Source organism: Aethalodelphis obliquidens, unplaced genomic scaffold (assembly GCF_003676395.1).
Source record: "Aethalodelphis obliquidens isolate GAN/ISIS:26980383/991018 unplaced genomic scaffold, ASM367639v1 scaffold1, whole genome shotgun sequence".
NCBI classification, from domain to species: Eukaryota; Metazoa; Chordata; class Mammalia; order Artiodactyla; family Delphinidae; genus Aethalodelphis; species Aethalodelphis obliquidens.
In genome coordinates, this window is record NW_020837945.1 from 3,170,631 (window position 1) to 3,182,530 (window position 11,900).

Below are 11,900 nucleotides of genomic sequence, written 5' to 3' on the forward strand. Positions count from 1 at the left end.
ATTTACAAAACATCCAGCCGCTGGGTTTGCTGGGGCCTGGGCATGACCTTCTGTGTAGACTGGGGACTTGTCCGCAAGCGGGTGACCCCCTCTCTGCTGGAAACGGTCTCTGCTTCCAGCTGCAAAACCACGGACTGTGTCCGACCCTGAGAGAACCAAGAGCGTGAAGCTCTATTTGGAAGTTTTCTTTTTTGAATGTAATGGAGACGTGAGCAGAAATAACCGACATTCTGCCTGAGTTGGTTTTTCTTTTAAGCATTTTATTTCAAAGGTCAACAACCGAGAGGCAACACCCGAGGAAACAAGTGGTTAGAGAACCATCGGGGCTTGTCCGAATCAATAACAAGATGCCACGTATGTTCCCTAAGCTTCTGTAACACATCACCCATTTCAGCAAATAAATCCGCTCCAGTGCTGTGTCACCAGGGACAGGCCCAGGTCTGCGCGTGGCGTCATGGGGGGAGACACAGGGCTGGGCTGCGGGCCCGGCCTCGCCGCGTCCTCCCCGCGACCCCACCCGGGGCCAGTGGCTTCGGGGCCCTTGGGGCTCCGGTGACGGCAACCCCCGGGGTTCCGGGGCGGCCGTCTGTCCTCCAGTCTCTCCACAGGCTTTGACGGCTTCACCGCAGGCCACCCTGGACCGTTTCCGGTGGGTGAAGTGCTGGGGACATCTTTTGGGTGACATGATGGGTCTGAGCTCTGTCTTGGTTTTGATGCAGGTGTCAGCTCTGTCCTTGCAGAGGTGTCTCTGCGGTCCGCACCCCGACTGCCTGCAGCATCCTGACTGTCCCCCGGCACGTTCCTGCCATCTGAGCTCCACCCACTCGGACGTCCCGCGCTGAAATACCTGAGAGAGACCGAGGCTCCCCTGGGCGCTGCACACCAGTCCCGGCCGCTGCCACTCAGGATGCGGAGGGGCCACCCGGCGCCCCGAGGTGCCAGCTCGTGGGGCTCGGCGGGCGGCAGCCAGCACCGCCCACGAGCTGCTCCACCACTGCCGGGGAGCTCCACGGCCCGGCCGACACAGTACCAGGATTTCTCAAAGTGGCTTGTGTGTCTTTCCCAGGTGAATGTGCAAAAGGCAAGGGTAAATCACTCTTTTCAACACAGGATCCTTTATTTGAACTCTTCCTTGAAAGACAGTTTGTGAAGGACTGGCCCAGCCTCCCTCCACGGGACTCGAGGGGTCAGTGCTCCTTAAACCTGCAAGAGGAGGGTGAAACAGCAGCTGGTCTCCCAGCCTGCAGCGCTCAATTCACGCCCAAAGCGCAGAGCCTGGAGCTTCTCCCTTCCTGTCCCGAGGCCTTGGGGACAGAAAAGGGGAGAGGACACAGGAAGCGGGAGCAGAGCCAGGCTGAGCCTGGGAGCTGCTACGTTTGTCTGAAAGCTGCAGCCCAAAGAGCAGAAAAGAGGTGAATTTCCCGCACACTTTTTCCCTCCATTTTGAGGAGAGGTTGCCGGGATCGCACCCACACCAGGTATTGATTAGGAAAGGAAAAATGAGCGTGAATGAGGCGTGCAGTGCCAGGGACCACGGGTGAGCTGTGGTCTTTTAGGAGAAGCAGGTGTGGCGGCAGACAGGCCGGGCTGGCGCTCAGAGGCTGAGGGGCGCAGGGGGCAGGGCGCACTTACAGAGCTTGGTTTCCCGTCGCCGACCCCGGGCAGCTCAGCTCCTTGTGTATGAGGCGGAGCAGGAACTGCACCCAGAGCAAAGACAAGGCCACGGTTACTGCTGGGAGACTCTGCGGGTGGTGCCCTGCTGGCAGCGGGAAGGTGCCAGAGCAGCCCCGCCCCCCAGGAGCCCAACCCAGCGGGCGCTCAAGTTCACCGTGTCTGCGGCTCTCCCGTGGGGCGCGGGGGACCAGCTGCCCACGGAGGGGCCTCTTCCTCAGAACGTAAAGAACTTAAAAGCCTCAAGCAGAGCGGTGGGAGTGCCCCGCACAGCTGCCCACGGGCCGGGTCCCAGGGCAGGGCTGCTGGGCACCGAGTCCCGTGTGTCACTGCGGAGGCCGTGCTCCTGGGAATAACGCCCTTAGGACAGATTCCAGCCAGAAGAATGTCTGTTTAAAATGAAACCAGTCCAGTCATAAAGTGTCCAAATGGGAAAAAGACAGAGAGTGAGGACAAGGTGACCCATGGTCACGGTGACACTGGGGGAGCCAGGGTAATGGAGGACCAGGCGAGGGTCCGCAGCCAGCAGCACCGGAGGCTGCCCGGCCACCCTTGGAGCAGCCCTGTCTCACGGGGGAGCTTCTGCGAGAACCCCGGCCCTGCCGCCTCAGGGCCTGCTGGTCGCCCCACCAACTTCTCAGACGTGACAAAAGCGGCCGTCTGTGTGCACTGCCCAGCAGGGAGAGGGCCTCGGCCCCAGAGCCCGCCCAGGTGGCTGCAGGCCCGTGTGACGGGGGTCAGAGGGAGAGGGGAAGGCCCGGGGCTCGGAGAGCAGGGCCCCAGGCGTGATCACAGCCAGACAGTCCGCAGGCCCCCAGAGTCACCTGCCGGGTTCGTGGAGGTCCAGCCTCAGACGTGGAAGGAGGTGAAACTGGCCTACAGACCCCAGAAGAGAAGAGGCATGTCTGGTCTTTTTTTTTTTTTTTTTTTTTTGCGGCACGCGGGCCTCTCACTGCTGTGGCCCCTCCCGTTGCGGAGCACAGGCTCCGGACGCGCAGGCTCAGCGGCCATGGCTCACGCTCTGCAGCATGTGGGATCTTCCCGGACCGGGGCACGAACCCACGTCCCCTGCATCGGCAGGCGGACTCTCAACCACTGCGCCACCAGGGAAGCCCGTGTCTGGTCTTTAAGGCCGAAAAGACTGTCCTCAGTGGAACCACCGAGCCGCCTGCTGGCTGTCCTCGCTCTCTCTCCTGCAGCGATTTTGGCTGGAGTCTCTCATCTAACCTAGCCGGTGCCGCGGGCTCGCAGTTATTGTTTGCCTGTTACGTGTTTTCCCTTTCGTCCTTTCTGACATTTCAGGTGTGTTTCCTGTAAGTAACTGGAGTCGGGGTTTCCAAGCCAGTCTGCCGTCCGCTGGTGACCGCAGACCCGCTGGGATCCTCTCCCACACCCCTCACTCCCAGCTCTTTTCTCTTCAACGACTGCTTCGACCTCAGGTTCTCCAGTTTCTTCCTCTGGGACTCCTGCTGGACGGTGCCGGGCCGTCTCCTCTGAGCCTCCACTCTCTATCTGCTCCCTAGTATTTTCCATCTTCCCCTTCCTGGGCTCATTCTGGATGATTTCCTTATACCTGTATGTCACCAGCTCCGTCTGTTTTAGTTCTTGCTCTTTGCACATGAATTCAGTTCCTTCTTTGCCATCTTTAGTCATTTTTTTTCATCTTTTTTAAACTGGAGTCTAGTTGATTTACAGTGTAGTGCCCATCTCTGCTGTACAGCAAAGTGACTCAGTTATACACATAGAGACAATCTTTTTTCATATTCTTTTCCATTATGGTTTATCCCTGGAGGTTGGATCTAGTTCCCTGTGCGCTACAGTAGGTCCTTGTTGCTTATCCATCCTCTGTATAATCGTTTGCGTCTGCTGACCCCAAACTCCCGACCCTTCCCTCCCCCACTTCCCCTCCCCCTTGGCCACCAGAGTCTGTTCTCTATGTCTGCGAGTTTGTTTCTGTTTTGCAGATGGTTCATTTGTGTCATATTTTAGATTCCACATACAGGTGACATCATATGGTATTTGCCTTTCCCTTTCTGACTTACTTCACTCAGTATGATCATCTTAGTAATGTTACAAGTGTTTATTTTGACGGTTTATGCGATAACCCTTTTACCTGCCGTTTGGGGGTCTGTTTGTTGTGCCTGTCACTGCATCACAGCGGGCCGTTCCCTACTGTTTCCTGATATGGGAGTGTGAGCTCGTCTGCAGCTGGGTGTTAGAGGCCCCACGCGGCGGGGGGTGAACTCTGTTCCTCTCACATGGTTTGGGATTTGCTTCTGCCGAAGAACCAGGTACATCACCACCCTAGAACCAACTTAATTTTTTGTAGGTGTTACATATTTACATAATGCTAAGTTAAAACATGGAAGGTTACTGTAAGCAGGTCCACGGCTAAAAGTTCTCAGGGCAGACTTGCCCCCAGTCTGGCGTGTGGGCTGAGACGGCACACATCCTGGCTGTCTTCTGTACCAGTGTGCAAACGTGCATGCTTTCACCACACGCAGGGACCCCCGACGGTCTGGCCTTGACGAGGGGTCTCCACTTCCAGCTCCGCACCCTGGGCCAGCCCAGCACCGCGCCTTAGTCCCAGGGCTGTGGGAGGGGAGGCATAACCACCCCGCCCCTCAATTCCTGAGACCGACGACTCACCCTGGCTGCTCCAGCATCAGCCTGGGTACTTATTTTAGTTATCTTTACATTCTGGGGTCCTGGGGATAGCCTTTCCTCTCTTACGAGTTTAGCTGTGCTTTAAAAGGAAGTTTAGTGTATATATTACCTGGTATTTCTGAAATTGAAGTGTTTTCAGCCTTAAACAGCCATAACGATGGAAGTGTCACTGCTACTTGGTGGAAATGATCTGGGGACTTAATTGAAGAGCTGCTTTTAACACCTAACAGGTTCATAAGTTGAGAGTCGGTATTTGATTCTGTATGAAATGGGGGGAGCTGTGTCTTAGGGCTTCCGGGAATGAAAACATAAAGGTTTCATTTAATTGATGGAGTTGATATTTCCAAGATCCTCAACTCATTTGTAATGGGATCAACATTCGGTTTTCCGGGTGATGCGAGAGGAGATGGTGGCTTCAGGTCTGGGCCCCTGCGCGGGGTGACCAGTCGGGGAGGCGCGGTGGCCACTCTTGCAGGTGGCCGCTGCAGGGCTGTGCCGTCGGGACCGGCCTTCTCCATCCCGGGGAAAGCCTCCGACCTTCGCATGCAGGAGGGGACAGACGCGGGGCGCAGAGACCGCAGTGCTCAGTGCTGCATGGGCGGCCCCGGCTCCTGTTCTGAACTCTAGAACAGTTTGGGTGCGGGAACCAGCTGCTTCCCCAGTGCGGCCGGCTGGGGGCAGGAGGGGTGTGGGAGCAGTCACGGCACCGGGTAGGAGGCCAGCTAAGGGCACCGTCCCCTTTAACCCCCACAGTAAATCCCGCCCCTGGTGTCGTTATTCTGCCCACTGCACAGGCGGGTGCTTCGGAGCAGAGGGGCTCAAGAACCCGCCTGAGGCCCACACCAGCCCCCTCTCGGCCTCTTTCCCAACCTGCTGGAAACCACCCGCTGCTGCTTCGGACATCTGTTTAAACCAGAGAAAGGGCCTAGGACCACGAACATTTAGGGGTCTGTCACCGGCCCAAACTCTGCCAAGAGCCGCAGGAGTCCGCAGGAAAAAGTGCCCCCGGTGTGTGGCTGACAGCCGCAGAGACACTCGTGAAAGCTGCCTGGCTGGAAAGCAAGATGACTCACCACTAAGGCACAGGCGTCTGCAAACACCAGCATGTAGAACACGTTGCTCCACCCCGATGAGGAGAGGAGCCCGGCCAGCAGTGGGCCCAGCGCTGCTCCTGGAACGAGGCAAAGGGACACGCGTGGTGCTGTGTGCAGAAAGCTCTGGAACGTGACTACCCAAAACACCCAGGCCCAGTAAATACACAGGAAGGTGCTCGACACCTTACTCCTAACTTAAAAAAGCACGTTAAGGGGACTTCCCTGGCGGTCCAGTGGTTAAGACGTCAAGCTTCCACTTCAGGAAGTGGGTTCGATCCCTGGTTTGGGAACTAAGATCCCGCAAGCCACGGAGCATGACCCCAAAAAAGAAAAACCACATTAAACGCTAAAATCTCACGCTCACCTGTCAGACTGATCAGGGATAAAAAAGCCTGGTACTTGTACTGGTGAAGGCAGGTTTGGTCCAAGCTGTTTTTGGAGGCAAATCTAAAAATGTGTCCTCACTTCACAACATCCATTCTTTTGACCCAACAATCCCATTAAAAAATTATTATAAAGCAGTCAGAACCTAATGCACAACCTTAGACATTTTTATGCTATAAAAATATTTGGTTAAATATGAATAAGGTTCGTAGATGTTAATACTGTATCACTGTTAACTTCCTGATTCTGATCATTGTACTGTGGCTATACCAGGAATTCCTGGTTTTGGGGGAATACACGCTGAATACATAGCTATTGGTAAAAGGGGCAGCATGTCTGCGATGTACTCTTAAGTGGTTTGGGAAAAAACATGCACGTGTATATTCATAAGTATACACTCGTGTGTATGCATATGTGCCCGTGTGTGGGTGTGTACGTACAGAGACAGAGAACAGAGAGAGGGAGGGAGGGAGAGGGAATGATAAAGCAAATGTGATTTCTTTGTACTATTTTTGAAACCTTTTTGTAAGTCTCAAATTATGTCAAAATAATTTTTAAAAAAATGATAAAACAAAAGAAAGCAAATATTCCTCAAAATATCCAGAAATATCTGTTTAAGAATGTTTGTTGCAGCAGTTGTTTATTTTCCTAAGAGAGACTGGAATAAGTTATGAAACGTGTGGAGGATGGCTCAGTGGCTCGGAACAGGCAGAAGCGTGGAGAATTCCCACCAAGTTCCTGACTGAGCTTTAACCTCTGAGCGGGAGGTTGATGAGGGTCTTTCCTACGTCAGACATGCTAGTGTTAAGTGTTCACAAAGGGCGCTTACTACTTTTACAATCGGAGAAGCAACTGTGTTTTTTGAAAGTCACAGAAGGACTCCAGGTCAACGTGCATTGTTCACACGTGTTTCTGTCTTCCCTCCCGAACACCCCAGGATGAACCATAACTGAGTTAAAAAAAATGAAAACCCACAAGGAGGCGGGTGGATGAGAGAAGGCACTGCTTTTGAGGATGGAATTTAAAGGGCGTGACTGGCATGGTTCTCCTTGCCCACGAGAAGGGGCCGGGGACTCCCAGCTCAGAGCCAGACCGCCCAAGTGCACGAGGCAGGGGCGGAGGGGCGGTAGGAGAACACGGGATCTGGCTGAGACTCTTCTATAACGAACGGCTAGATACGACCCTCCGGCCCCTCTGATCCCAGGTTTCTCCTCCTCAGCAACACTACTCAGTGATCACCCCCCCACACCCACACCCCAGGAGAGCAGAAGCTTAACCTTGCCTCCCAGTGGCAAGAATGCTGGCCGTGAGGTCACACCCCTGTGGGTCCTGGGGGGGCGGGTCTCCTCCTCCTGACCCCAGTTGGACCCCAAAGACCAGCAGTTGACATGCGCCCCGTGCAGAAAGGGCTTCTGACGAGTTCTTAGTGGCTCCGTCTTAAATATGAATATATGATGGGATGGCCAAGGTTCACCCGTGTAGAGGAAAAAGCCTCAACGTGAAAGCAGACAAGCCGGGAGGAGGGGGAATCTGGAGGAAATAAAGAAACCGTGGAGAAGAACATTCCCCGGAAAATGTCATACCCTCGGAGAACTAACAGAAAAAGGAGTTGAATCATGCGAAACTCCCACTTTTGTGTCTGAAAACCATCCAGCTTCAGCAGTTTCACAGCATTCAATCTCACAACACTGCATCCAAGAAGAACAGGATGCACTGAAAGGGCAGGATGACACTAATGAATATAACATGGTGATGCCTGAAATGAAAAGTTCAGCACGGAAGTTGGAAAGGAAAGCTGAGGACATCTCGGAGGAAGTAGAGGAGAACAAAGACATCGTCAGGCAAAAGGAAAAAAGAAAACTGAAGGATGAATCCAGAAAGTGAAACATCCGGCTAATGGGTTTTCTAGGAAGACAAGAACAGGAGAGGAGGCTTGTCAAAGAGGAAGCACAGCACACTTTCCCAGGGATGCAGGGCATGTGTTTCCAGACTGGGTGGGCCCCAGGTGCCCAGGGCATGGGGGATGCAAAGAGGCTGCAGAGGTAAAGTGAGCCTGGGGGCCTCCAGGAGGAAAGACCAGAGGTCAGAGGTGGAGGCCTGGGCTAAGGGTGACAACGGGCTTCTCTGTGGTGACAGCGGGAGCTAGAAGACACTAGAATTCTGGAGAAAAAGGACTCTCGGCTAGAATTCTATACCCAAGGGAGAGAACTGAACCCAGACCCCACAGACTCCCGAGCTCTCAAATCTGCCTCCTGCAAATGATTCCTCGGAAGCTACTAGGAGATGTTTTCCACCAAAGAGGAGAAGTAAACGCGATGTCTAGGAAACAGGGGTCCACCGTGGCCAAGACATGAACGGGGCTTGCAGGAGGGCAGTACAAGCAGCTCTGGGATGAGAGCCGTGTCCTAGGCAGAGCGCAGGAGTCACGTGGCTGCAAGGCCCCTCGCAGGCTGCCGGCCACACTGGAGAGGAAGGAACAGCCGAGACAGAAAAGTAAACAAAAGGGAAAACAGGACGTTTGTTACTTTTGGGAAAACGAAAAACGTGCATATTAAGGGTGTAATAGTTAAAGTTTATTTCTGGGCTCAAGAGTGAGCGATGTCAAGCAGTCAGGATGGCTGGGGAGGACGAGAGGAGGGGCCGTGGGGAGCAGGGGCCCCAGCTTCCTCACCAGGAGGACAGCAGACAAGGTGATGGATCAAGAAACGTGTGACTGTGTGTGTGGGGAAGACGGGACAGAATGGTCGAAAGCGATGGCTTCTAGAAAGAGGTGGCGGAGGGGGCATGGGCAGGGGACTGTCACTTTGCATTATAATACGTTTCTAAGACTACTATCTGGTTTCTAAAGTAACACTGTGTGTTACTTTGAGAAAATAAAAATTAACTTGAAGAAATTCAGGGCTCTATTTAATCGCCCTGCATAAACATAAAGAAACAGCCAGCCTTGCAGCCCACCGGGATGCGGTTCTCAACCCTGTGAACGCACCACACACGTGAACTGGTGTCCCTGCAACCGTCTGGCTCTGGTGAATTGAGAGAAGGCACCAGCTTGTTCACAATTAGTCGAGCTCTGTCTCCGTTGGAACCAACATTTACAACATTTAATAAACACATCAGGGTAAACGCCCTTGTGAACAGAACTTCTGCTGGAACAGTGTGCATCTCTGCCTGAGCCTGGCTTTGCTTCCATCTACTTGGGCAGCACTTAAGCAGAGAAACAGTGGGGGAGACACAGTGGTGGATGCGCCTGCCTGCCGTTTCCATGGTGACCACCTCCTCTGTCCTGGTGCACTGGGGTTGCCAGAGCCCGTGGAGTCCGAGGCTCAGCCAGACCCAGGATGCAGGACCTGCAGCGAGTGCAGAGGCCAGGGATGGTCTGAGTTAGCCTCTGCCCTCCTTCTGTGAGGGGTGACAGGTGTCCAGAGCTGGGCTTTGGTTCCTCCTGCAGCTCAGAGCCTGCCCCCAATTAGAGACGCAGAGTCTCTACCCTGGGCCAAGAACTTCTGCTTCCCTCTTGTTTTGAGAAGATCAAGAGAAATGTGTTCTTTAGGCTACTTCATAATTTCCTTCTTTTTAACCCCCCATCTTCTGCTTTAAAATGCAATCAGGGCTGCCGGCCAAGCTCCCAATTTGCTTTCAGAAAAGGGTGTCACAGTGGGCGCTGGACTGACTCAGACAGAGGCCTCTGTGGACAGGAGGTAGAGAGGATGCGGCCGGGTCACACAGCCCCTCAGAGCCGTGCTCAGCCCGGGAGTCTCCCGACAGCTGTGGGAAACTTCTCAGGGGCCGTGTGAGCCCGGGGGGGCGTGCTGGCAGACCGCGGACACCCGTCACACGGCACGGCCCCCTGCCCGACCTCGCTAACCCCAGACCTGTACCCTGGCTCCCAGGAGGCGCCCCCGAGGGGATGTTCTCACCGAGAACATCAGGGTGGTGAGACCAGTATCACAGTGCGGCCCTGTCCCAATGAGCCGTGCAGGCTGAGGCCTCTGCTACCCAGCCCCTCATCTTTGAACCCGACAGCCTGGATGGGAGACCGCCCCGCCCACCTGCGATCTCCCGTCTTAGAGCCACCGGGCAATCCCTTCCTCACCCACTTACTGAGTGCCTGCTCCATCCCAGGCACCGTCCCGGGGCTCAGAGTACAACCGAGAACGAAACAAACTCCTGTCCTCCTAGGGCTTCCATTCAGGTGCAGGGAGAGAGGACAGTACAGAGCAGACAGGTGGATGGTGCTCCAGAGGAGGGCGGGCCAGCGGGGAGAGGCCCTGAGCCTGGGCAGGGAGGGGTCCGCACGCCCCAGACAGGGTGGACCGAGGAGGGCCCAGTATTGGGTGGAACTGTGCTTGCAGAGCCGCTTTTGTCCGGCAAGCGCTTGGTTTACTGCTACAAGGGTGCTCAGACCCCCCAGGGCCCCGCCCCCCCCGGCCTGCCCCCTCTCTCATTGTCCCCCTACTTCAGGGGCCTGGGGCAGCAGGTGACACATCCGCAGCTGCCAGCGGGGCCACTCCAGCCCACCTCCCAGCTCCAGTCCCCGTGTCTCCAGAAAGGGGCCCTCACCGACGCAGCAGCCCGGGGCAGGCAGCTCTGGGGGCTTGGCGGGAGGGGTCCCGGTCTGTGTGCTCCTCCCAAGAGGCTCAACAAGGTCATGGACGTTGCTGTCAGCCTTCTGACTCACGGGTCAGGACAGGCTTGCTGTTGACCAGCTCCCATCGGCCCAGCTCAGAGCCGTGAGTTGCTCCTTTTTCCCTCTGGAATATGCTGCTGCATTCTCTCCAAGATCCTTAACGGGGCTGGTAACACTCGGAGTCTTGTGCGCCACGAGACCCGCCAGTTCACCTGTCATTTATATTGACATAAGATCCTATCTCCCTTGAAACAACTGTGAGAAACACTCAGTGGCCCAGAGGCCTGTGGGCCATAGTCTGCCCACCACCGGCTTGGAAGGAAACCTGGGTCCACCTCCTTTCAGACCGAGGAAACCTGGTTTTGCCAGCCACGTGCGCAGGCTCCTCTGGAACCATCCGACCAAAGAGGATAGGCAGGGCCAGCCGCCTGTTTGCTCTGGGTTTGCACGCGCTTTTGATCTGCTCACATTTTAGGAAGGCCAGCTGATCCTGACATCACCAAGGCAGCTGGAACCCTGGGCGGCTGTTAACTAGGATGTGACCATGTGTCTCCCCTAGGGCCACAGTGATGGGCTAAAAGCATCCACGTACCTACAGACCCAGTTCCGTCAATGATGGCGGTCACGGTGGCCAGGGCGTGGGAGTTTCCCTTCAGACTTTTATGAGTCCCCTAGAAGAGAGGGAAACACAAATGTGAAACACGTCCCAGCAACAGCAGAGGCAGAAATAAACCTACACCTCCTCTATGACAATTCACCCAAATCCCTTTGCAAAGCAAAACGGGTATTTCCATCAGAAAATTTAAGTTCTGTTCCATCCCAATCTCACCTTGGAAAAAGATGCAAAGTTTCAAGTGCTTTCAATAGTAAGAACTCATCAGAAATACTTGTCCAAATATATTCTAGTTTGAAAAAGGTCTTAGAATTCTCTTCAGTAAGCAAATCTTTCCTCGGCACTATCACCGAGGCACCGTATCGGCCAGCGTGGAAAATGAAAAGATGAATATGGTGTTCGTCCGGTCCCTAAGCTGTGCCAGTGCTAACGCCTGCGTCCGCGAGTCTGCCTGGGGCTTTCTGTGCCGTGGCTGAGACGCCATTGCAGTGTCTAATTAGTGGCAAGTGCCCGGGGACGGGTAACAGGGCAGGACCCAAGAAACCAACGGAGGGGGCACAAGTCCTAAATGAAAAACCAACAGGACCTCTGGTTTTCAAAAAGCACACGTACAGGTTTGGGGGGAAAAAAATCACAAACTGAGGACAATAAAAGGAAAAAATAAAGCAGGAAAAATAGTGCCTGGAAGCCTAAAACTGTACAAATAAACCAAAGCTTGTAAAATACAAGTGCTTGTGTGTGTATGCAAACATCTACAGCATAAAATAAAGCGCACACACACACACACATACACACACACACACACACACACACACACACACACACACACACACACACACACACA

General features: G+C 54.5%; 1 protein-coding gene across 25 annotated transcripts in view; it reads right to left on the bottom strand.

The window, feature by feature from the left end:
- Window positions 1-263: 263 nt before the first annotated feature.
- The window catches only part of SLC37A1 (solute carrier family 37 member 1), an 80,105-nt gene continuing 68,468 nt past the window's right edge, over window positions 264-11,900 (bottom strand). For 9 of the 25 annotated variants that reach the window (XM_027088957.1, XM_027088894.1, XM_027088820.1 and 6 more), the window contains 2 exons: window positions 11,036-11,114; window positions 5,016-5,509 (listed from right to left, as the gene is read on the bottom strand). In XM_027088957.1, the coding sequence (XP_026944758.1) occupies window positions 5,280-5,509; window positions 11,036-11,114 (309 nt within the window). In that variant the 3' untranslated portion in view covers window positions 5,016-5,279. The other 16 variants (XR_003429213.1, XM_027089098.1, XR_003429309.1 and 13 more) reach the window with 16 other exon arrangements.